The sequence below is a fragment of the Chamaea fasciata genome, unplaced genomic scaffold (genome assembly GCF_029207755.1).
Source record: "Chamaea fasciata isolate MVZ Bird 193981 ecotype frontalis unplaced genomic scaffold, bChaFas1.0.hap1 SCAF_3, whole genome shotgun sequence".
NCBI lineage: Eukaryota > Metazoa > Chordata > Aves > Passeriformes > Sylviidae > Chamaea > Chamaea fasciata.
Genome location: NW_027094088.1, coordinates 22,287,055 through 22,313,324, shown reverse-complemented (window position 1 = coordinate 22,313,324; position 26,270 = coordinate 22,287,055). Strand labels below are relative to the sequence as shown.

At 38.4% G+C, this 26,270-nt stretch overlaps 1 protein-coding gene across 1 annotated transcript in view; it reads left to right on the top strand.

Moving 5' to 3' along the window:
• PPP2R5A (protein phosphatase 2 regulatory subunit B'alpha) overlaps positions 1 to 26,270 on the top strand; it is a 42,595-nt gene that overhangs the window by 1,055 nt on the left and 15,270 nt on the right. The window contains exons 2-3 of the mRNA XM_066178315.1: positions 16,493 to 16,689; positions 22,021 to 22,122. Coding sequence (XP_066034412.1) covers positions 16,493 to 16,689; positions 22,021 to 22,122 — 299 coding nt within the window. The remainder of the gene's footprint in view (positions 1 to 16,492; positions 16,690 to 22,020; positions 22,123 to 26,270) is intronic.

Sequence of the window (26,270 nt, the reverse complement as noted above, 5' to 3'; positions counted from 1 at the left end):
CTGGTTCGCCTGTTTTTTAAGGTCTTGTCGAGGAAAACGTAGACGATGAGTTGAGTTCAGGAGCGCAGGCAGTTGAGCGCTAAAACCTGGGAGCGAGCGGTGGCTCCTCCCACGGGGGATTTTGCGAAGAGGAACTCTGCCCGTGGCAGAACATCCTGAGTTACCGGAGAGAGTTCGGGTTTGGCTGCTCCGTGCTGTCGCTCCGCTCTTGGACAGCGTTGGAGCGGCGCTTTGCTCCTCTCCAGGAGCTGCCTCGGAGACTTCCTCCTGCACAGTGCTGTGTGGGACCACTCTCGAGTGAATGAAAACTCATTGCTGAAACGGAAAATAGACAGTGAAGGTTTTATCCACTGTGGCCGCAGCTAAAATCTGCGAAGGCTCGGTTCATTAGGTCACAGAAATGAAGCGAAGTGCATTGCATCCTTCTCTGTCTTTGAACGTCAGAATACGTTTCTGTATATTTTTAAAATTACAAAAAGTACGTTTTGGGGAGAGAATGCAAGACTTGTTATTAAAGCATTTGTCAGGGACTTGAAAAATAAGGGAGAAAAATTACCTTAACGTGACCTAGCATGTTAATTTTGCTTCCACTGCCTTTAAAGTCCTAAGGCTTTTGAAGCTGCATCATATGATAGTGGGAAAAAAATATCTGATTTGCAGCAAATATCCAAAATCTGACCAAGATATAGGAAACTTAAAAATATTCTTAGGTACTAAGGTTTTGGGGTTTTTTTTTCTTTTCAGTTTGATTTTTGTGACATTTACAATTGTGTCTAGTATCTCGTAACAGTCACTTTTTCCTGCTCTTTGAGTGGCAGATGTACATGAATCATAAATCTGGCTCTTAGCAGAAATGTTATTGGCTAGAAATAAGCTTAGGCAGGGGAGGAACAAGGGCAGGGTTGTTTGTTTGGTTTTCACATGTTTGTTGCAGTGGTTTTGGGTGTTAGTTTTAACAACAGCAGGGGTGTTCTCGCTGCTTGTTCTGGGCTTTCCTTTCTCTATGAAGTTGTGTCCTGTCTTGGTCCTCTACTTTGATTTGAAGGATTTATTACCTGGGTAACGTGTTTGAAATCAAGATTCAGTTTTTGCCGTTCCCATGCTGTTCGAGCAATACGTTTTTCCTCAGACCTGAATTTTAGAAACCTCACTTGAGACTTTGTAAAGGCCCTTGGTAAATGCTGCACATAGGTGGCAGACTTCAGAAAGTTTGAGTCCTGGTCCAGCAAACAGTTAAACATACGTGTGTTATGCAGGGAGCAATTCCAGCTTAAATCAGCAAAATGTCAAAGTTTACATTCTTTGCTGTGCTGGGACTTTAATATTAAATTTTTAACTCTGCATTATTAAGTCTTGTAGTTTTGTGAGTGTTGTTTTACAGCTTTTTTTTACTTGTAACACAGAGAAATTTTGCATGGCATCAGCAGCTCAGATGTTTGGAAATTTGAAGCCATAAACCAGCAGAGGAATTTCTTCGGTTATGCAGGGTTTTATAGTAGTTTGAGTTGCCTTAAGTTCTTAAAGGAAAATCCCTTCAGTCTTTATGCTTATGATTCAGATATGAAGTCTTGCCTCAGAGACCTGCTTCAGGCAAAATATACTTTTAGGAGCTGTAGCATCCCAAGTAGCCAGTTTGCAGGAAGTCAAGCAACACACTTTGTTTTTCTCCCTTAGGTTTGTGATGTTAGATTTATCCCGAACGTAGCTGTGGACATGGGATGGTTTCTTTTTCATCTGTTCATGTTCCCTCTCTCCCTTTTCCTCTTCAACCTTCCCTACCCCTGAAACCAAGAAAGGTTTTAGAAAGAGTTTGCTCTCTCTACAAACGGACTGTTTTATAAAACTGTTTGTTCTAATCACATATGTCTTGGGAAGATAAAGCTTTTCTTTATTCTTTAAAGTTGATATGGAATTCAGCAATAGTTTTGATGCTTCCAGTGTAGTGTCATCCACAGAATCATGAGCCAGAATTCCCAGGGATGGGCTAGAAGAGGAAAATGCACTCATTGTAACAATGCCTACGGGTGCTTGGCATATGCGTATGTAATTAGAATAAGTTTTTGCTTTCTGTTAAACTTGAGGTGTTTCAAACCTGTATTGGGAGGAAATTGAGTATTTTTAGATGAAAAAGCAGTTTGGTATTATGCTGCTGTAAAATATTTCATCTTGTTTATAGGTATTGTCTCATTTCATCGCTTTTAAGAGAAAATATTCCAAAATAAATATAGACAGTATTTTAAAACTCCCCAGTAGGTTTGTCAGACTGGCCTAAAACATTTGCATCTATTTTTCTGGAGGGAGAGATGTTCCAGAAGAAAAACAGAAATTACTCATCACTTTAGAAAGTGCCTTCTTGGTAGAGAGTGTTGTGGGGTTTTTCCTTTTCTCTCGGGGTGTTTAGTTTGCCGCTGAAATGGGCAGCTCAGATGGTGAGACACACTTTCAGAGTTATTTCAAAGCCTTTAGACAGATAATCTTAAAAACACATATTTCTGGAGTTAATTGTACTGCTGCTCTGAATTACCAAAATTCTGTGCTTTGACTGTGTGTTTCTTCTCCTAGCAGTGATACATCACATCTCTTACTAGTGGGTAACAGTCCCAAGTGGTACCCCAGCAGCAGGAGCTTCAGAGGTGTTGTTGGGGGAGTGAGGTTGAGAGGAGGGGTGGTAAGATTGTGTGTTGTGATTAACATTCAGCTTATCTTTGTATGTGGTGGTATCTATCCTGTTTAGATGAAAGCTCAGCAAAACCTGACTGATGGCAGGATACTCAAAATGATTTTTTTATCTGAAGTTTGCATAATAGAAGAATTTTGAAGAATCTTCAGCCAAAATAATATGCTGGAACACACCACGATTTTGTTATTTCATGGACAATTCCAAGAGTGTTACTTTTGAGGAAATCTACCAAAGGGAGTATTATTTTTGTCGTCTTAAGAAGGGATAATTTTGTCACAATAGGAAATTGTTTAAAGAGACTGCGATAGAACATGGCAGTTACCTTCACTTTTGGGAAAGAGATGCAGCTTGACCTTGGAACCTGATCTGACTCTCTCCAGTAGATGTATGCATGCTTGTCTCTTGTCACTTTTGGTTGAAGTAGCATGTAGAAATGCAGGTGAAAAGTGGTGAATAGAAAGCACAACTTGTTGCTTTTATTTAGTACAGTTAATGTGGCTTGTCAGGTTGTAAAGCAAATTTTTTTTTCTGTGTACCAAACATGTCAACTGCAGCTGGAAAGAATAAACCTTTCCTGATGCCTCTTACCCTCGCAAGAGAAGAATTGGAAAGTGGTCCAGAAATCTTTCAGCCATGGACTAGCCATAGTTAGAGGGATCTCTGTGGGGCTCAGAGTTACAGAGGTGAAGTGTGCTGGAATGAGAAGACATTTTTAAGAAGACCTCCCAGTGTGTAGTGTCAGCATTCAAATACGGGGTGTAAAATAGGTGTTAACTCTGGTTTTCTTTGCCTAAACCCTTGAAAGGGAGCGTGGGTTTGGCTGAAAACCAGGTACTGTGTTCAAGCTAAGCTTTTGTGGAAGTGTTGCAGGGAGGCCTGGTAACCTTGCCGATAGGTAAAATTTTAGTGTTATTAAATCTGAGGATCAGTTCAAGCCTCACTCTTTGACTGGTTTCGAGTCACATAGTGTGTGCTTCGGAGTGACATAAATAAGTGGAATTAAAAACAGCTGAGAGGAATTTTCTTGTCATATTAAGTTGCCTTTGCTCCCCAAGGGAAAATGTGCTTCAAAGTTTTAGAACGGTTTACTTTTACTAAAGCCTTAATAAATATTTTTAAGTGAAAGGAGAGTTTTCTCTCTCAGATTTGCACTTGGTTTTTTGTATCCCTTATGATTCATTATTTCCTCCTCTGTAGTGCCCCATCCTCCGTCTTTTGTATTCAACATCCCTTGCAATTGCGATCATCTTGGATGAGTTTTTCCTTAAAAGTGAGGATTTTTAATTCAGATGAAGAATGAGGATGTTGTGTGAGGAATTTGTTTACCTCTTACTATAATCTCAGCAGGATGCACTATGAAGTAGTCAAAACTTCCTTTTTAGTGAAGTTACAATCTTGAGAAATAAACAACCTCTATAACAGATGAAAAAGCTGTAGTAGTTCCATGAAAAATGAGCTGTTTGAATTTCTTTCTATATTAAGGCACTGTTCCTCGTTTGTGGAGCAGAACATTTTAGTCTTTAATTCTTAACAAATTGACCTTTTTATCCGTAGACTTGAATTTTTGGTCTTGGAATATACTTCCATCAAAAGCAACTCCTAAATATAGAGCCTATTGACAGTCTTCACATGAACTTTTCTATTTCAATCTTTCACATCTTCTGTGTGCCAGCTTAGTATCAGATTTCTTTTTCCATATTCATTGCTTTCTGGTTTAGTCAGATAGTAGTTTTGCAGGTGCTGCATTTAATGTTAGTTGCTGTAGGAAAATACAAATGGAATTAGTTATTGCTGCAGGCAATCTGATCAAATTACTTCAGTCTGTAGATTTGGGGTTTTTTTTTTAACATCTCTCTATCTTAAAAAACATTCAGTGCTTTTGAAAAGGTGTCATACCAACAGTTCTGGACAGATTAATATTCTTTTTAAGCACAGAGGGGATATGTCTTGTGTTCTGATGTAAAAAAAAAAAAAAATTCCATTGAGAAGGCCGTAAAAATTAGCTTCTATACCCTTGTTGTCCTGACTCCTGTTTTAATCTAGCAGGTTAAAATTTTGGCTTTTAGCAGCACGTGGATTTGGAGGGTTGGAGCTGCAGCCCAATTAGGTGAATTGGTAGTAAGTAACACCTGTTTTAGAGGACTCCCTTGGCAAAGTGCTCTGCTAGGAACTAGATGGTAACTTCTTTTTAAAGTCTGAATCATTGATTCCTTCAGAGAATTACTGAAGTAGTTTCTCTCAAGTTTTGCTGAATTTGTGGCCAGTGAACAGTGTTGTCTACAAGATGCCTATTTCATGGTATGCTTCTGACTTTAAAGCAGAGTTCATCAGAGTTAAGGTTGCCTTCAGTTTTCCTTCACAAGACCTTCTCTTCAGCTGCTTACAGCATTGCTGAACTGTTTGGACTGAAGTTTTCCATGCCAAGTATGGACAGTTTTATTTGCAACTGTTCCTCATGCTAATTTTCTTAGTTTCAGCAAAACCAATTCCAACTACTTTGAACACTAGACGAAAGACAAATTTGTATAGTGTCAATATTTTAAAAAACCCCAAAACCATGAATTGTGTTGAGGTTTAATGCTTGCTGTACTTTGGAGCTTAGCGCGTGGTTCTTAGTGCAAATGAATCGCATTTGGTCCAGCTGTAGCTGTTGTAGCTACAGGACAGATGGGTTGGTATCCACCAAGCTGTCATGTAGGGCTCCTTCAGGATCTGCCCTGCTCTGAGGCTGCTCTGGGTGGCTCTTTGGGCTTCTTGTCTGTAGTACTGCTAGGACAGCAGCCAAGTGTAGGCAAAACCCCTCACTTTCTACAAGCAAGAGCCCAGGAGTACATTACAGGTGGAAGCATGGTACGGAACTGCTGAGATGATGGAAAAGCTTAAGTGGGAAGAGAGGGCAGAGGCCAGCTCCTCTCCAGTGGCTGCAGGGAGCTCAGTGTTTGGAGACTCAACACTCCTGTTGAAGCTTTCTGGAAATGTTTCTTACCATATTCTCTTTTAATTTCTTCATAACTTTTCATTGCAGCCGTGGATTTTGAACTTCCCATGATCTTCCTGAAACTTCACAGGCTTAGGATTTTTCTTCTGTACATCAGGAATTGATTGCAGACTAGCTGGCTCATCAAATGAGAGGGTTTTTTTCTTGAGAATTTAAAATTGAGGCGAGCAGAACTGTATGTTTGGGGGTGGGAAAGTGGAGCTGGGAAAGGCTGGTGAATTGTAAATGCAGGATACTAGGCCTCAGTATTTTAAGGATATGGAGGCTATGGGAACAAACAGTCTGCTCAGAATTCAGCAGACCTATATCCTGCTAAAATAGTGGCATGTACTGCTGCAATGAATATGGTGAAAAAAAAAGCTGTAGATTAAAAAAAATAAAAATAAAAATGGTGCAGTTGTATTGCCTTTTGCTATTGGGAAAAGATTTCTGTCTTATTCTCATAATAAGTTTCTTCTCCTTGCCATTGTTTCTCTTGATCTTACCAAGCAAAGCTTTGGTGAAATTGATGGGTTTTGTCAGCTTTGTTGATATGATAGGATTCAGAAGAGAAATACATATTTTGCTGGTGAGTTGGGAGGTTGAGGTGAGAGTAACAGCAAAAATTATATCTGTGCATGTCTATTCAGGAATGATGCTGCAAAAGGAAGACATTCTATTAAATAATTTTTTTAAACACTTAGAATTTAAAATGTGATAGTTACTCCCTACAATAAAAGAACAGCTTTCCACATGTTACACAAGTTTCAAATGACTGATTTGAAGTTTGTATTTGAGACTGTAATACACTTGGAGAGTTGGCAAGCTGTGGGTAACAGGCAAATGAAAGTGGCACAGTAGATTTTCTCCAAACTGAAAGAGGAGGTGGATTGAGCAAGTTTAGAGAAGGACAGTGTAACATGGGGCAGGAAGGCTGACCTGAAAATGATCAGGAATAAAAAGTCACAGCAATGTGTCTAAATATGAATGGGGATACAACTTCATTTCTGCTATAGTTGTATTAAAGGATTAGAAGAGTACCCCACTGCATAAACAAATGAGCTTTTAGAAGTGATTTAATAGGTTTATTTCTGTCAATGCTTGGTCCTTCAAAATACAGAGGCACGGTTTTTGTTTTATTAATTTCATCCCAAGTAAAATTATTTGGGAGATGTAGGGGGAAAAAGTGTTTTGTTTTGGTTTTTTTTTTAAAGGTTCTAATTTAGTGTAATTCTGTAAAACTTCTCAAAAGTGTACCATATTTTCCATTACAAATTCTGTGCTTGAAATATGACATACATGTAAGATTGAATTCTTGTTAAGCAGCAAAATTTTGGATCCCCATGTCTGTTAAAGCAGCAAATGGTTAGAGCTGAGCTTAGGTCTTGAGTAACGTATGGGAAACAAACCTATGCATTTCAGCATAGTTGGATTCTGTAGGAAAACAGTTACTGTTGTTTTGAGAGGAAAAATTTTGATGTGAGTATCAGCACCCTCTCAAGAGACATCGGCTTGGTCCCACAGAAAGTCAGGAAGGACAGGTTTTGGTAATATATATTTCTTCATTTTCCCTTAAGAGTAGGAAGCAGGATTAAAATAAACCAAATACATCAAAATGATGTAAATTGAGTTTAAAAATAGCCAAGAGATTTTGCCAAATGGGAGAGGACTTAAAGTGCAGGTTCCCTCATTACTGAACACTTTGTGTTTAGAGTTTTTGGTAGAAAGAGTGTAACTGTTACAGTATGCTTAAAATTGATGAAAAAATTACCTCAGCCTTTTATTTATGAGGCTAAATGTCTACTTCACTTAAATTAAGCAAAGAGATCCTGCAAATGTTTGGTATTTGTCTGCTCAGGATGATCTGTTCTCGTTCAGGTTGGTGGGAGTTGGGTCACTGAATGCAGCACAGCCAGGATTTCACCTGTGTTCCCTGTCTAATTTAATCATAGTTCTTGCTACTGCAACATAATTATAAAGTATCTCCTTATATTTTTGATCCCAGACGACTCCGAAAAGTAAGAAACACTTGTTTGGCCAATCTGTAAACTGGGTATTTATCTAAGGAGTTAATCCTATACTTCTAACTTCCTCACAGATTTACACAGGATTTCAAAGGAAGAGGTGGGTTTTCCTTGTCTTTTGAAAAGTTAGATTGACTGTTTCCTCTGGCACACATTTCCTATTAAATTACTCCTCTATGCATCTCCTTCACGTTTAAAAGCTAAGTGCTAAATTAACTGCAAAATGAGAGTTTCTGTACTTCTGTTGTGTTTAACAGCTATCCTTGGTTTCAATAAAGGGGTTTTTTTATATTTCACTTAGCACTAATATTGCCATGTGAAAATTATGTGAATGTTTCTTCAGTTTCTGGAAAATAAACTTGATTTGTGTTGACTTGCATGTTCTAGTGTGATATCAAACTGGAGCAACTTCATCATCTTACTCAAAATTAATTTTATACTTGGATGTGGTGAGGAAATGATGGGGAAGAATACAAGTTAATAGATTTTTAATCTGTTAATTATATGCCACACAAATCCACTTACGGCATACTTCATAATTACCACTCAGTAATTACAAACTACCATGATTGACAGTAATGTCAGTCAGACAGGAGTTTTGCAGTTGACTTAATGTAAAGGGAACTTAATTGTAAATACAGTTGCTGCCCCTTCAGACTTAAAAGGTGCAAATCAATTGGTTTTATTCAAGCAAAGTGTTTAGGTCCCTGTGAATTGTAAATGTTGTTAATGCAGTCCTGGGTAACAGGTATTAAGCTGAAATTTTTACTGAGCCTATGTGGCACACAACTTTGTGACCTGCTTTTTAGCTGTCTGTGTGCCCTGGTAAAATCTGTGCAGAGCACTACAGCTGTTGGGGGGTAAAATAGGGAGCAGAGCTGCTCAGATTATTCTTTTATTTCTTAGCCGAGTAGATGTGAAATGCTTACTTGAGTCTACCTTGTCACACCCTCAAGGGCTTTATTGCATCTTCAAAATTACACGTAAAAATCAAGTGTTTTGTTGAATCATTACACGTTGATAAATAGTGTTTCTTTAAGGGCAAGTGCTTCCATTTGTGGAAAAGTGTAAGTAATGTCATGTTTTGGGAATATGGAGCATCATACCAATTGTCCCTTCTGATCTTTTTGATTTGACACTCTCAGAAGCTTGGCCTTTAGTGTCCTTCCATTTCTGTAGTCTCCTGGGTCTTGCTGGTGGTTAATTTTCCTGGCACAAGAGCGAATTACCTGGAGTAACAAGCTGCTTGTGCAGCCTCTCTGGGTACTTTCACCCTGTGGTTCATTCGGTGTAACCTGACTTAGATTTTTAAAGGAAGGATCTGTTTACATATGCAGGGCTGTACCTTGATCTTTATTTGCCCTCTTCTTAGGAGGACTTCTTGAAAGCATCTCTGTTTTACCATAACAAAAAACCTTCTGGAGGTGTCTTTTCTGTTTGGGAAAGCAGTTTCAATTCTTGGGCCTTTGTATCAATTTCTGTAATTTTAAGTTAAAGGTGCTGTCTGTCCCATATTCACATCTTCTGAGAAACAATTTCCCATTCAAGAAATTAATTACTCTCCCTTTTCCCGACTGAATGACATGGCTATGCATATGAATTCCACAATATTAAATTTAGAAGTCTCTTCCTTAAAAAGGCAGATTCCCGTTCTAACTTTTAGAGGCTCTAGGTATATTTAAAAAAGGCTTATCCTGCCATATGATCAGTCAGTAAAACGGCTTTATGGGTTTTAAATGAAGACAGCAAATACACTACCAGTGTGTGCCAAAACCATAAATGAGTGCATTGGAGAGCATTATAGTTGACTTATAGGTGGGAGCAAGCTTGTTTCAAGTATAAAAGCAGTGGGGGGGAGGGGGTTAATTGTTTTTTAAAAATATAACACTTCAGCTGTGTAAGAAGTGAAACATCTTTGACTTTTCTAATAAATACAATATCACTCTGAACGAAACTTCACAAAACTATGGTTAGTAACCTGCAAATTCCTCAACTCCTCAGTACTTTCAAAAGCAGCACTGATTCAACTGTGTCCGTCCATTGGACAGTTTTTTCCCCTGCTTTTTCTTCTTCTTGTTGCATGGAACTGAATTTCAGCTAGATTCTGAACTGCTGGCATGTTCTTGAGGTAACCTTTGTATTGTTAAACTTGTACATTTTGTTAAGGGTGACTTTAGGGTGTTTTTTGTTCCTGTTCCAGTGATTGGTATGCTTGGTGAGTTTTTATTTGTTTAAAGAATCAATGGTGCTTTAATTCTTTTTTTAGAAAATGTGGTAGAAATAAGGTGAATTGTGGCAGGTCCAGTTACTAGAGTCTAACTTTAAGGACCAAGAGGATAATTTGTATTACTTTTTGCATTTTAACTGCTTGTTGTCTTCTGTAATTAAACAGTAAGAAATGGGGCTGTTAATACAAAAGCATTTCAGCAGTGTACTTTCTTACTCTCTGAAGTGTCTTGGTTGACTCAAATCTTAATTAAAATCAAGGGATTTAACATGGTAGTAGCTAGAGACTCTTAACTATATGAGGTTATGAGAAAGCCTGGAAGATGGTAGAAACAATCTAGATAAGACACTTGCAGTTCATTATCATTGCAAGAAGCCGTGTCACAGAATTTGTGACAGATGTTGTTAGATCAGCATGGGCTTTTCAGATTTTCTGGATTGATTTGTTGAGGTCAGCTGCTGGCCATGTGGAGCAGCAGATGAGACTCTGAACAAACAGTATCTTACTGGGTGGGAGACAGCTTTCCAGGAGTACTTTTTACTAAATGACTTTAAATTATCTGTAGCCTAGACTTGTAACTAACTCTCTAAACTGCAGTGCTGTAGGAGAAGAGAAGGGATTGTTGATTTAGTCTCATCTAATTTTAATTCTAATTTTTTTCTTTACTTTCCTGGCATGTATCACAGAATTAATCTTAAATTCAGAATATTCCAATGAGCAAAATTGATTTTCTTACTATTTCAAAAGAGACTGGAGATTTGCCATGTGGAGGGTGCCACAGATTTACCGTGTGTAGTGTGCACATCTTGCCTGATGACCATCCTTAGAATAGTTTACTTAAAAATGGAAGTAAAGAAGAAGCTCACTTGTTTTCTTGATTGCTCCTTTGCAGTCCTGATTTCTGAAATGAAGAAGTTAAATGTTAGATGGGATTGACCAACTTGGCAATTCTGTGCCAAGTCTTTTTTGTGTTTATGTGGGTTGGTTTGGTTTTTGTTTATCTCCTATAGGTAGTATAAATTCCCTTTCTATAATGATTGAAAATGCATTTTTACTTCATTGTCTTCCAAATCTCCTCCTCTAGTGAGCAAACTTACTATTGAATAAGGAGCTGGTTAAGTTCCAAGATCCATAATGTTGTTCTGACTCCCTTATCTGTCCTGGAAAGTCAAGAGTTCTGTTTACTGACAACATGCAGAAAAATTCAGCCCCTTCTGGAGTCCTAGCAACATCTGTAGATTTTGGGGTAATGGGTAATTTGAAAATACATTCTTTGAACTCCTGATTGGAGGGGGCAGAGGGAGAACCTACAACACTGGTCTGCTAAAAAATTGTGCTTATTCCTTAGAATGACAAAGATTTCTTAATGTGGAGAACCTAAGAATATTGATGAAAACTCCCTTGGTTGCCTGCGGTGCTGCACAGAGCTCGTCCAAGTAGCCCCATCAGTTTCAGTGGGGCTGTTGAGCTGCCAAAAGCTGGAATTGTGGGAACTTCCCTTATGGGTGTATGGAGTTACTGGGGAATGTTATGCACTCCCAGGGCAGCCAGGTACATGGGGGCTACTTTTTTTTCTTTACAAAGGAGCTTGAAGTGGTATACAACAAAACAAAAGCCCCCGAATAACCAGACCCCTCAACAAACACAAAATCCAAAATGTATTGCTCTCAAAAGGGTCTAACTGAACTGAAAAATCTTACCTACACATTATCTCATGCCTCAGTACTTGGATGATATGGTTCCAGAGGAGATGGTAAACTAACTTAGCAGCTCACTGCAGAGAGTTTCTGCTCCAGTCTCTAATCCTGTGCCACAGCTGATGCACATCAGGCCCCTCCAGAAGCCATTTAACCTCACTAATGTGACCATGTTATTGAGTTAAAGCAGCTTAGGAAGAGCCTGATGAGTTCCAGAGCCAGCGCTGACGGATGGATGTGACTAGAACAGAGAAGGGGAAGGGAGGAGTAAATGGGAAAGGGGGTAGCAGGGAGAGACACCTCTCTCAATCTCTGTCAGCCAACGACTTTGCTGCCTGTCAGGCTGCAGATGGAGACTTCTGAGAAGCTACAAAAACACTCTGTGCCCTGTTGTAACATCAGCTGCACCAAAACTGCATCTCCTAACAATGTTTTGCCATGCCTGTAACATCAGCACTGACACACAGATGCTGGAAGAGATCACAACACTCATGTACATAAGAGCTCTCTGGGACAAAACCAAATATTATATTTAGGTCAAATGGGACTCCCCATGCTTGGTTTGTGTAAGTGGGGCACAGTTTATCACACTACCTCCTTTTCAGACTAATGGTGTCTCTAAGAGGAGCAGGCTTTACAAGAACATTGATTCCTTTAAATTAAAAGCCCCAAAATCCAGAGATTTGGAGTGTCACGGTCCCCGTGTTCCTCTCTCCGTGTCAGCGTTAAGGCGTCGTCCTGCTCCAGCAGATCCCTCCACCATTATGACATGATCCTTTTCACATAGTCAGTTTGTCAGGGAATTATGGACAAGTATAGAATTGTCACCAAGTTCTAAGGAGTTATGTGGTATTTTATTAATATTCTATATCATTGTCTTCTAAGTGCTTGAGAGGACTGTGTATGAACTGCTTTAGGAGGCTGTCAGACAAAAGCTCCTTCATCGTTTCTCTGGGTTCTGCATCTTCCTGGGGCAGCTCTTCCAGGAAAAAACAAAAATATTTAATTAGAGAGACTTAAAAAAAATAATTGGAAAATGTTTGCAAATGTTTGAGAGTTTATTTTGTATTGGCAGGGAAACTACAAATTTTGAACTTGCCATTTGTGTAATTGAAAGAGTTTTAGTGGATTTAGAATCTGGTTTCTGCTGATGAATCGAGGATTATGTTAGGTTCTCTGGCTTTGTACTGAAGGTCTTGGGAAAACAGTTTTGTTGAGAAAGGAGAATTATCTTTCTTTTTCTTCCAGGAGGAAGGCCTGTAAGCATAAGAAATAAATATATTGTAGGAGGACATCATTGCAGTGTGTTTTTCGTCTCCAGTTATGTACCAGTGAAGTGGCTCTTGTGAATTCTTTTTATTTCCCTATTTTGCTTGGGCTTTCCCTAGAAAGATTAGTCTCTTAACTCAGTCTCCATGCTTAGATTTGCATTGGTGACCTTATAAATCTGAAAACGTTCAATTTGGAGCCAAGTCTGTGCAATCGTGCAGTTTCAACATTTTAAAACTTCTACTCTGGAAGAACTTCCAAGTCAAATTGCTTGCTACATTTTGTCCTTTATTACATGTCTAGTGTCTGTAAAAGGGGAGTGGGGGGGTGGTGGTGTTTGTAAGCAGTAGAAATAGTCTGTGGAGAATTTAAGTATTATGAAGTGCAACAATGAAATTAAGTATTTTAATCAGGTACAAGCTCTCTACTATCTATCATGGAAATGACCAGAGGCAAGTCATGATTAAAGTGGATCATAATTTGTATTAATTCTTTTGGTGCTAGATGTTAAGTTTTTGTCTTCAGAATTTCCCATCATCATGCTTGATTCTGGGTTGGTTCATTAAGGCATCCACTGTCTACTTTGAATCTAATTTATCTTCTGTGGTCTTGATGATATTTAGGGTATTTGAAGATTAACAATTATCTTGAACTCCGCATGTACAATGTAAATCTTCATAGAATATTAGAGCGAAGCTGGTTTAAAAATCGTGCTGTGAGTTCAACTACTAAAGCTAAAATCTCCAGTGTTTATGCTGTTATGGTGGCACAGTTTATTTTATTCCTAGAACTAGAATAAACCGTTGTGATATGATTTTGTTGTGGTATAAAGTTGTCTATCTTTCACTGTGCTGGGATAGTTAAAGGAAAGGCTTTGAAAAGTTAAGAGCCCTATCTGACAAATAAATTTTCCTCAATCACTTGGTGGTTCCCATGGTACCTTTCATAACATTCCTGGGACAAATGTGCAATGTGTCAAGCAGGGATTGAGCACATGAAGATAGATTGTGCTGATAGAACAGAACTGGCTTTTTGTTACCTTATTTTTGCCATGGTTGCACATAATTTTCATCTCTTGCAGATGACTACAGTAATAAGTTGATAAAACAATTGTGTTTCCCCTTGTAAGTACAAAAAAAGGATGTATGCTAAGATGAAAATACTTCCTTTGATTTTACTTTAAATGTTTTAATAGTAACAAAACAGAGTAGTGGGCAGGTTTTTCATTTGAGGAAACATGTCCAGTTGGAAGAGATCAGGTTGCTAATGAAATGGATTGCTGGTACATGGCAGGGGAGAGGTTCTCTTTTTCTCTGGTGTCTAGCTAGAAGTGGCTAATGCAGGAATTTAGTTGGTATCCTAGGGAAGGTAGTAAGTGATCTAATTATTTTGTACAAATTCCCGTTATTGGCATTTAATCTGAGGTCTTTAGTCTGTTTGAACCACGGTTAGAAGTATTCAGGTGCTGTCTGCTGGTTTTTCAAACTTCTGAGTAAATTTTGCTTAGTGATACTTCGTTTTAAATTTTTTTTAAAATTTCCTTTTAAATTTTTATCATCAACTAATTGTTGATTAGCCGTGCCTCTCTTGTAGGCCTTTGTAACTTGCAGTATAGTTGAGTTTGAAGTGAGGGGAAAAGAAGAGCAGGCTTGGTTCCTGTGTTAGTCTGGCTATCAGCTTGGGGCTAGCAACAAAAAAAGCTGGCCTCCCTGTGTCGGTTCCTTAAATTAGGCTTTTTGGATTTTATCCTCAGCATGTCACTGTTATTGCTTTGTTGCTATGATACAATACTTACTCATGCAATCCGCTGTAGAATATTAGAAGATCTGACCTGAAATGTTACGTAACTTACAAATGTTTTTACAGCTGATGTTCATTATTTTGCAGAGTGTAACAATTTGTGTCTTTGTAGTTATCTGAGTGAAATAAGCATCTTGCAGGGGTTTTTATTCAAAAGAAAAATGGTTTTTAAATGGCAGAATTGACATTCAGAAGTGTGAATCGTTCTTCATGAGGGAGTAGTAATTGCTGGCTCGTTCAGAGACTCCCTGAAGTTGTTGTGCTCCGCTGAAAGGATCAGAGCTGTCAGGTGCGGAAAGGAGCACAGTGCAGTATTCTGGTGCCTGAATTTCCAGGGCACAGCGAGCACTGTGGGTTACAGTGGAGGCGTGTCAGTCCATTTCAGCCATTACTTTTTCCTCATGGAAACGAAACAATTCTATCAGATAACTACTGAATATTAAACCTGCTGTTGTCTGTTCTTCCAGCCACTAAATGAAAGGTATTTTGGTAGGAAACTTGAGAAATGGGCATTATCAAAATGAACTGTTAAAGGTATAAACTTAATAAAGTTTGTTTAATTAGAATAATTCTAAAACATTAAATACAAGCATGAGATTTTTCCTGATTTGTTCAGGTTTTCAAGTGAGACTTAAGATTTTCAGTACTCAATTGCCTTTTTCTTGTCTTCATAATTTTTTCTGATGATGAACCAGCAGTGCTCATAGCAATACTGCAGTGAAGGAATGATGCTAAAGGATGTAGTCAGGCTGTAGACGGGTCTTGAAAATTCTTCAGGGGAGAGCATTCTTTATTTGGAGATAAAATCTGGGATAGTATTTTTTCACCAGAGTGAGTGAAATGCCTGTTGGCTGATAGATGAGGTGATGCTGTATTGGTGCAGTGGCTTTGAACCCCTATAAAGAGTTGAAAACAAGAAGAAAAGGCACATTAAACCAAATTTTCAGTTAAAACCATGACTTTTTTATGATTGTTATGATCATGCAGCTTTGGAACAGTTACAACATATTAAGGATGTATTAAATTTTTGAAGAGTGTAGTGCTTGATAATCCATCTCTTTTAGAGTTAATGTGAAATGCTAATGGAGGAATTCTCCTTATCAGATTACGGAGGTACTGAATGCTAAAATGAAAATGCTAAGTCACAGCCAAACACATTGTCTTAATAGGCCAAAAAATCTGGAAAATCTTTATATGACTAAGATTGCCATAAATGATTTAGACCAAAGCATTAAAATTCAGGATTAATCCTTTCAAAATATTGGAATTCTTTCTTCAGTGTAACGTTGATCACATGATGTCAAAAGTATGTGAAGCATTTTGCATTGGGGTAAAAAGACAAGGTTCCTTCAAAGCAGATTTTACAGCTTTTAAGCAGGTTACATAATAAAGGATTAGGGAACAGAATGAGACAAATCGGATGAATGAAAGGTTAGTTTGATGCACTGCTTCTGGATATGACTTTTGGTGATGGAGGCCTGGGATTTGTTAATGTCTGTGTATTTCAAATAAGTTAATTCAGGAGCTCATTGCTGGTAAATATATTTACTGCCGTATCTTTGTCCATTGTTTGTTTCATGTACCAAAAGTTGGGGATGGTGGGTGTTTCGTTCTAACATACAGATATTTTCAGTTTGGACAAAATTGCTGTATAACTTGCTCTTAGTTTGCTGACTATGAAGCACAACATTCCCCACCCCATTAAAAAAACAACTCATAGTTATGCAAATTCTTGTCAACATAATAGATTTAGAAATCCTGTGTTTGCTTCTACAGACTTAAGTGTTTGGGTTTGTTTGGTTTTTTTTTCTTTTATAGATGCCACCTTCAATGAACAGCAAGATCTTTTTTGTCAGAAGTTGCAACAGTGTTGTGTGCTCTTTGACTTCATGGACTCTGTTTCAGACCTGAAAAGCAAAGAAATCAAGAGAGCAACACTGAATGAACTGGTTGAATATGTTTCAACAAATCGTGGGGTGATTGTTGAATCAGCTTATGCTGACATAGTGAAAATGGTAAGTAGAATGCTCTTGTTATAGTTTGAATTTTAATAAACTATCTTAATCAGTTTATTACTCTAATAGTGTTTAATTCAAAATTGTGGTTGGTTATTCTGCTTATACAATACAATTTGTTAATGGTAACTTGGCTTGGAAAGGCTTGTAAAAACAAACAACTTGCAAGTTTTAATTATGAGCTGAAACGTGATGCATTCAGGTTAATTAAAATGAAAGAACTAGTACACTGCAGATGCTTGCAGCCTGGGTAAGCTTTAAAGTTGTTCTCTTTCAGAAAATGGCAGTATTTCAGTGCTGCCTATCTTTATTTACTAGTGGCAATGAAGAGTTAGAGTTTTCTGGTAGTGATTATTGCAGGCTTTGGTGAGAGCAGAAAGGTTTATCAGTATTAGAAAGCAACTCTACTTTGTAAATACTGTATTTGGCTGTTTGTTATTATTTTCTCCTTGGAGAGCTGTACTAGAGTAGCCTAAGTGGTTTGCTGAAATTATAAACCATAGGATGACTTGTCCCATGCAATTGCTACTAATGGCTTGTTGAATAATGAACAAAATATTTGTGGTTGTTATCTGCTGACTTTCCCAGGTGTTTGTGTGCATTTTCAAAGCTACTTAAGAAATGTTTTTACATTAAGTAATTATTATTACTTAAGTAATGATCTGCCTATACTCCATGTACAGGGAATGCAACCGAAAGATGCTTGAGAATAATCTGAGGGGTTTTTTTCCTAGATATGTGAAATGTAAAAACAATGGCTTTAGTGCCCATGCATTTATGTTTATGTTTCTCTAAACTTTGGTGAATTTTACATAGATAAAATGCTGACTTTAAAAGAGCTCTCAGGAAGCAGCCTGCAACTTGTGTGGTTCTCTATACCGTACAAGCTAGTTTCTTCTTAAGGTTAATTTTGTTTGTTGTTTGGTGGTTTGTTTGTTGTTTGGTTGGGGTTTTTTTCTGGGCAGCTGATAGGGAAGATGAGATCTTTAATGTTAATAAATGTGGATGTTTTGCCATTATACAGGGCTAGGATTATTGAAACCCTTTTAATCGTTTCGGCTGTTTCAGCAGATGCTTATTAAGTTTTACAAAAAAATCTAGGACACTGCAGGTTTCTGTATAGTTTTGTTTTTTAAAGGAGCTGTTTTTCTGTCCTAAATGTTTTTTACATGAGAAAATAAAAGACAAAGTATGTTCACCTCTTCTTAGGCTTCTTTTTTTTTTTTTTCTTGCTGCTGGTGGCAGCAAGCCTAAATACTTGCAGTATTTTCTTCTTCTGTGTGCCCTCTGTAGCCCCTTGTTAGAAGAAAGAATATACTAACTAGCCCATAGTACTTGTTGAAGGGAGGTTTTCTTTTATATTGGAGTTGTTTTCTTTTCTTGGAGATAAGGTGGTGTTGAGCTGTTCTTTTGAGGTTTTTGTTGTTGGGCAAATGATTGGATTCTGTGGATGCTTGTTTTTCCTTCCATAACAAATTTCCATCTCCTTTTCTCCCCTAAAATGACAGAGAGTGAAGAAGCTCAGTGAGAGCTTTAAATGCTCAGTGAGAGCTTTTTGAGAGCTTGAGACAAAAGATCCCTCCAAGCTTGAATAGTATTTCTAATCTCCCTGGCAACTGGCAGCAGAAAAGGCCTTTCCTGTGAATCAGGGTGAAGTACCAGCTTTCACAAAAAAATCTGCATGGGTCTGTCTCTCCCTCCATGTAACACCTGTGTCAGACTCCAGGCCTTTCTTGGTAGCAAAACTGGTATGAGATTGAGGAGTTACTGCCTCACTTTTGTTTTGTTTGAGTTTTAAGTTTTTAGGCTGTTCGGTGTTCTGACATTAAAAGAAAAAAAAAATTGAGTTTTACTGCAGAGTTTGAAGTGTGGTTTTGGGACAAAAAAGTAGAAATGGCTTTTATGAAATCCAACTATCATCTGGCTGGTAGTAGAAGACAGGCAGACTAAAGAATTGCCTAAAAAAAGCCAGAGTGGCAGCAATGGCAGAAGCAGAAACAATTTCTTTCCAAAGCCCCTTGGTTTTGCCTAGGCCTGGGACACCTTCTCTCCAGCTGGCAGAGGAAACAGCCTCAGGTTTCAAACTGGTTTCCTCGGAGTCACCTGAGCTGTGGGGAGGCTGAGTCAACAATGCCTTAAGGGTAGCAGGAAGGGAAATAAAATGTTGTTTCTGACGAGTGCATAGGCCAGGTCTGTGCAGGTGAGGAGGTCTCTGTCATTCCTTTCCTTCACTGGTGTCTGTAGCCAGGATAGCTGCTGAGTCAAGGATCACACAGGCTCCTGTGGTTGCCTCTGCTCTGCTTGGATCCTGAGGCAGGGAGGATGGAACCTGAGGATGGAACAACATTATTAAAAAAAGTCTTTGTTTAAATGGATATGCAGGACACACTGTAGGGTATCTTTTTGGTGTCCTGGGCAACCTGATTTTCCTTCAGCTGAGGAGGAGTTTTGCTTGCAAATAGTTTAGAAGGTGTAGCAACAGCAGCCAGTGCCCCTCTGTTCTGGGTCATCTAAAACTAGTGTCTTCTCTGTTTGGAAATTCTCAGTTAAAAGCACTCTGAAGCTAAAAGAAAATTAGGGTTTGGCCTTGTGAATATTTTAAGTTTTAAAACTTCCTGGGAAATAAGAAAGTTTTACCTTTTATCAGTTTTGAGAACATGACAGAAATGTCTCTTCAGTATGCTTAACTCTTCATCTCCTTGTGTCTATCAATCTCGCCTTGTTCCCCAGCAGAATATCAAAATCTAATGTAATGAGATTGTCCTAACAGGCTGTATGAGTTGTGAATTCAGAATTTATGAGAAATCAGGTATCCTCAGCCTGCACATTCAGAAATTGGAATTGAACCAGGTATCTTTCAGATGTTTCAATCAAATGTTCAGACAATAAGGGCCTTTTTTTTCTTTTTTTTTGTTTTAATAAAATATAATTACTGTATCTCAGTACACTGACTGGCACATTTTCTGATGCCATTTTTGGAAAACTTTGTGATTTAATTTAGAAAGCTGATGCTGGATTTATCTGGAAATCTATCCGACTTTAAAAACCTTTTATGATTTGTGTTTCTGAAATCAACAGTTTTGGGATAATATACCACTTAGGAAAGAAAAATAATGTTTTAAATAACATGAGAGGCTATAGAGAACAATTTGCAAAAATATTGCAAACGTAATAAAGTAAATTAACTGTTTTTTTGGGGGAGACTGGCTAGTACGCAAAAAGGGTGCAAGGTTTATTTTAAGTTTCATATACTCTCAGGAGATGAATAATGCTAGTGGAAGTACTGAATACTCTGAAAATCATACCATTGGATTTCCAAAGGCCGGGCTGAGAGGCTTGCTATTTGTTTCTGCTACAGAAGTGTATTTAGAACACTTTGTTTCGGACATGAAACTTACTCCTTGGAGGTTCTGTGCTAAAGGCTGACCAGCTCAGTTCAGCAAGATGCATCTAGAAAGAAAAGGAAGTATTTTCAGGAGATGTTACCAGAACACTTGCAAGCAGAGGTAGAACATTCTCTGTAGGAGACTGATTCATATGCTGGAGGGTTTTATTGAATACCTGATAAGAGTAGACAAAGCAAATAAGAGAACCAGGATTGTAATGTTGGTTTTTGAGCTTGATTAAAATGAAGGTTCTCTGACTCGTATTGCCCCCTCCTCTCCCTCCCCAGCCTTTTTTCTTGAGCTTTGGAATCCCAAGTCCCTTGTGTTTGCAACATCAAAGGACAACTGTACTGTTTTTAGTGGGGTTGTTTGGATGGTTGTATTTGGTTTGGAGACTTGTTTTTTTGTTGTTTTTCCTGTGCATTAAGCTCAGAGACAGCTGAGCCCATCCGCACAGAACTTCATTGCCCTTCCAATCCAGGACATCAGTGCCACAGCTTTGCCATGTCCCAGCAGGAGACAGAACAAAGGGCATAAGTGGAAATGAAAAGTCATTTTATGCAATAGTTGTGTATCTGTATCTTTCTCCAGGCAGCAACTGACAGAATGAGAGGATGCAGTCTCAAGCTGTGTCAAGGGAAATATAGGCTGGGTATTAGAAAAAGTGTTTTACAGAAAGGGTGATAAAGTACTGGAATGGTCTGCCTGGGGAGGTGGTGGAGTCACCATCCCTGGATGTGTTTTGAAAAAAGACTGAATGTGGCACTTGGTGCCATGGTTTAGTTGAGGTATTAGGGCTGGGTTGGACTTGATCTTGGAGGTCTCTTCCAACCTAGTCATTCACTGATTCTGTGGTCTTGTTTAATGGGGCAGCTGATGCTTATGTGCAGAGCCAGCTGGGTGACATCAGGATCTTTCTAAAGTCGTTTTGCTCAGTTCTTCAAACACCTTGGAGACTCCATGGAATATGTGTAGGAGGATTTTCTGCAAACTGTTGAATAGTTTCTTTTGTGCTTGCTGGGTTTGGGTGATAAGCAGCTACTTGAAACAGATTTGATCAAAAAGACTAAAAGAGTTTGAAAGGTGATTGGAAAAGTCAGGTTAAACTTGTTCTTGAAAGAATGGTAGAAAATGCAGAAATTAAATGAACTTCATGTTCTTTTTTGTTTATGTTAGAGATTTAAATCCAGTATGTTATATCTGGTGCAAGAGATGACATTTTTCCTTTTGAATCTGAATGGTCTTCTATCCACACTTTAATATACTTCAAAAATCCCTGAAAAAAACTTTTTAAACTTTTGAAATTGATTTGATGTGACTGTATCATACTAAAAGTAACTTATAGTAACTTCAAGAAAAAATAGCTACTACGTGAAATGGAAAAGCTAGAATGGTTATATGGTTCTGACTTTCCGAACCCTTGAAACATCTTGAAATTTTCAAAGGTGAAAAATGTAAACAGAAACATCTTGAAATCAAGCCAAGTGAAGAACTGTAGAAATAAGTTTTTGGAATTGTCTGCCTTACATGACAGACATGCTCTCTGATGTGGAGAGACCTCTCTTTAAATCGTAATGGATTAGTTATATATTATTTTTGGTCTGATATAAAAATATTGGTGTCACGTAGTTAATTTTTTTTTTTTATAAGGAAGCTGAAATTTTTAACTTCCATAGTTTCAGGGAAGTCTCTGGAATATGACCATGTCTAGCTACAAGCTTGTAAAGCAGTTGAGACAAAAGTTACTTTCTTATTTTCACTGATATGTTACAGACTTCTGGCTGTTTGTATTTTGCAGTTTTGAAAAAATGCGCTAGTGATTTATTATGTTACTTTTTTTGGATGGTTTTGTTTCATTTGACTTCAGGATAAATGCAGTACCTTAATGAGTGTGATCTATGAAAGCATGAACTGTGATACAATTTTTTTTTTTTTTTGCTTGCAGATTAGTTCTAATATTTTCAGAACACTTCCACCTAGTGATAACCCAGATTTTGATCCAGAAGAAGATGAACCAACTCTTGAAGCCTCATGGCCCCACATACAGGTGTGTGATTCCTTTATTTTCGAGCCTTCTTGTCAGGCAAGAAATGTGGATACTTCAGTCATTTTGTGCCTTTGTTAAGAACAAAAAAAAAATTGCTCTTATAATACAATTGAGTTTTTATACTTGAGGGGGGAGAAATGTGGTGCTTTCTTTAGCATGTATAAATATGGTTGAATGTAACTCTTCTAAATGGCTTTAAAACTATTTTTAAACAGAGGGATCGCACTGTTAAATAGTGATGTATGTATGTCTTAAAACTGTGGATATTTTAGGTAATTAGGTTCTTCACCCAAGAGGTTTGTTTTCTGCAAATGAGCAACTTTTTAGTGTTGTTTTAGTCGAACAGAAGTTAGTATTAACAGTTCAGTTTCTCATGGCAGTAACAAAAAATAAAGTAATAGCCTTTATTTGTCTTTTGAGCAAAGAGAAATCATCTCCTCCCTTCCCTACCCTTTTCCCTCCCTCCATGCAAAAACTTTACAATATCAGCGTTGTTTGGTAACAGTTGCATGGTTATTCCATTGTTGGGCTTCTGTGGCGATCTCGTGATTCTTATAGCACTGCTGCATCAATCACGTGATTGACTTGAAATGCTGCTGAGTTTTAGTTTCAATTAACTCTTGGAAGCTGTAAATGTTCAAGCGCATATCTCGGGTAGTTCATTGCTGAATTTATGTGAGTAGCATCTGTTAAAGAAAAGTGAAGTAGCAGCTCCTAGCAGTGGGTAGATTAAGCTGCTGCACATCTGCATACCATTTGCTCTTTTCTCTCGAGAGATAAAATGCTACTCTGCCCCTATAACACTACAGTTCTAATGCATCCATCCACAAATGCTCTTATTTAAAAACTGGGCTTCTAAAATTGTCTCTAAAAAGTACATATTCAGCACAGTATTTCAGACTTAAACCAAACAAGAATTAAGTTATCACAAAAAATGTGAAAATTATTTTCTTACATATGGCTGATTCTATTTCATAGGAGAAATGGCTGTAACTGAACTAGATGAGACGCTTGACTTTGTTGGGTGGGAGGGTGCAAGGGCTAAGTAAATGTCTCTTGTGGTCAGTAGCAGCACCATCTAACTTCTAAATACCTATAGCTCAGAGGTAAAATTTGTAAATGCTAGCTCAGTTCGCTTTAGGTCATAATATAACTCTAGTCCTGTTCAGAGAAAAAGAGCTGTGATTTTTGTGATCAGTTCACTTGTGCTTTAGGCTTGCCTAAGAGGAATTGAAAGAGGTTTGTAGCATGTGGTATTATCTGAAGTTTTGTTCTTGGGTTTCTTCCATGCTTTTTTCTAAGGGAGTTTTTGCCAGGCTGTCTGGATTTCCCTCTCCTGTGTCTGTTGTTCATCCTGTCCTTGTAGTACATCACTCCTTGCAGCACAGCGGAAACAGTTTGTGTTTCTCACTCTGTCCTTTCACAGTTCAGGTACTACTGGACCATAGAAGACCGAGTTGGATAACTTGTTCATTGCCCTTCAGGCGCACAAAGCTGCTGGAAATGTCAAATTTTGTGTGTGGAAGAAAGGCTGTAAACAACCGTTCTCCTCCCCAGAAAAATACATTACTATTTTTGGAATACTCTAAAGGACTGCTTAAGGAGGGAAGGTGTGGGTGTTTTGCTGGCTGTGATTTGTGACTGATCAATTACAAACAAATTCCAAATTCTATCCTGATCTGGCAGTCAGGTAGCCAGTTTTCTGGGAGAGGAAAGAAAAAAAAATCTGAATCTCTACTCTTCTCTGCTTCAATCTGTTGACATAATTGCTTAGTAAGTTACCAGTGTGTGTAGCCACCACAAAGACACCAGACCTGCAGCAAAACGGGTGGCACTTGAAAGATGTTGCTTTAAAGTAGTGCTCAGGATGGTTGGTAACAGCCAAAGTAGGTTGAACAGGTTGGCATTTAAAGCTACTGTGCATTTTGAAGCTTAGGGAGTTGCAGAGTTGGTGGAATTGGTAGTTCAAAGCCATAATATTCTAGTGGTCCCTGCAGGATTGAATCACTAAAGCATTAGGAGTTGTATTTCAAAGCTCTTTGACCCAAGCAGACCAGTTTTGAGAACAAAAAGTAGTAAATCCAACATCTTTCCCCTGATTTAGTATTTCCAAAAGTATTGTTTCTGTTAAACTCAAAAAAGCTGAGCATGCCTGTCTCTTTAGGTGGGATCTGTTGTGGCCAGAATCTGTTCTGGTGCCCCTAGTTTGATTGTTGTTGTTATGCTTTTAAGTTTGCAAACATAGCGTACAGGAGAAGTGCAGAAATGGCCACTGCAACTTGCTTCCTGAAATGCCCTGGATAAAGAGGCTTTCATGTATCTCCCAAGGCTCATAAGGATTTCCAAAGTCATTTGATACTCAGTTGAGATCCTGAATTTAATCTTGGACAGCTTGTAACAAGATGTTGCAGCATTGTGCTTTTCACTTGGTTCATCTGCTTGATGTCTATTGCAGTCACTGTATCTGTTTATGGAGAGAAGCCATAATTATTCTTCCTCCCCTGTCCTTTAGGGAAAACAAATTGTGCCAATTTAGTGTTCACTCTTTAAAAGTGTTCTATCCCATGACAATTCTAGTGGCTTTTTCTCTGTATCCTTTCAGGTTTTAATAAATTTCCTCAAGCACATGTAGGTCTCTGCTTCTCTCTCTGTGCTGTCGGTATCTTCCTGGAATACCCTAGGATTTCATCTGTCACTTCCATAGCTTCCTTGTGAGGATGGATCTTAGTCATCCTATGGCTTACCCTTTCTCAGCTTAAGGGCTTGCAAATGCTTAGCAGAGCTTTTTCTTGGAATTTCAACTGTGACTTTGCAATCTTTGAGTTTCATCCTGTATTTATTCTTCTAGGGCTTCAGGGTCAGCTTGTCCTTTCTTGTGGGTAACATGACATATGGGTTTTTTCTATTTTCCCCCCTGGTGGTAGGTTCTAATATTGTGGCATTGTCTAAGCAGTTATCACACATGTCTGTTCTTTGTTGTTGTCACTGACAGAAACATTTAATATAGGAATTTATTACAGAAATCTTCAATTAAATTAAATGCCAAAATTAATCCCTATGAAGCTGTGCTATATAACTTCCCTCTGGCCATATGTTGCCCATTTCTATACAAATTTATCTAGTTGCTAATTTGAAAAAGATCAGTAGAATCAGAATGTTTTGTGTTGGAAGGGACCTTTAAAAATCACCTTAGTCCAAGCCCCCTGCAATGAGAAGAGACACCTTACACAAGATTGGGTTGCTCAAGGCATCTGCTCAGTTTGGTGTCATCTGCAAACCTGCTGAGGGTGCTCTCAGTTCCACTGTCTGTGTCATTAATGGAGATATTAAACAGCCAGGGTTGAGCTCTTTCTGAGACTGAGGATGGAGTATGGTAACATTTTAAGTTCTACCATTGGGTTGTCTGTTATGGTACCAAGAGGATGGTGCCAGTGGCAGGACAAGGAGTAATGGCCATACACTGAAGCAGATGAGGAGTTTTACATTGAGGGTGGCAGAGCACTGTGCAGGCTGCCCAGAAACATCGTGGAGTCTCTTTTACTGGAGACATTCAAACCCCGCCTGTTCCTCTGTCACCTGCTCTAGGTGACCCTGCCTTGGCAGGGGGGTTGGACTAGATGATTTCCAGAGATCCCTCCCAACCTTCCCAGTCCTGTAATCCTATGTAAACTGCTGAAATGAAAAGCTCTTACAGTCTGACAGAGGGGAACAAAGTGAAGGGTAGCTTGAGTTTCCAAGGCTCTGCTTTGCAAGTACAGCCCACCCTCCTTGAGGCTATGCATAAGTAACTGTCAGCTCTAATGTTCTGCATAAAAGTACTTACTGTCATGCATTTCTCTGCAGTGAGGTTCCTAATTATAATTATGAATTACTCAGGTGTTTGCTCTCAGTTTAGTTCAGTGCTCAGAGTGGTAAGAGTTGAAATTCATGCCTGTATGAGCACAGCTCTATGTGGGTTTTATTTAGAAGCCAAGTCAGTGATGGCATGATGTACCCAAATTGCATTGTAGTATTATTACTAATCAGTTGTTTAATTATATGGAGTTATTAAATAGGCATTTGAGAACATGAACAACTCTTGAATGTAATCTAAACATAAGGCATCTTTCCTCTCAATTCTGTCTTAGTGAAGAGGTGCCCTCTGTGTA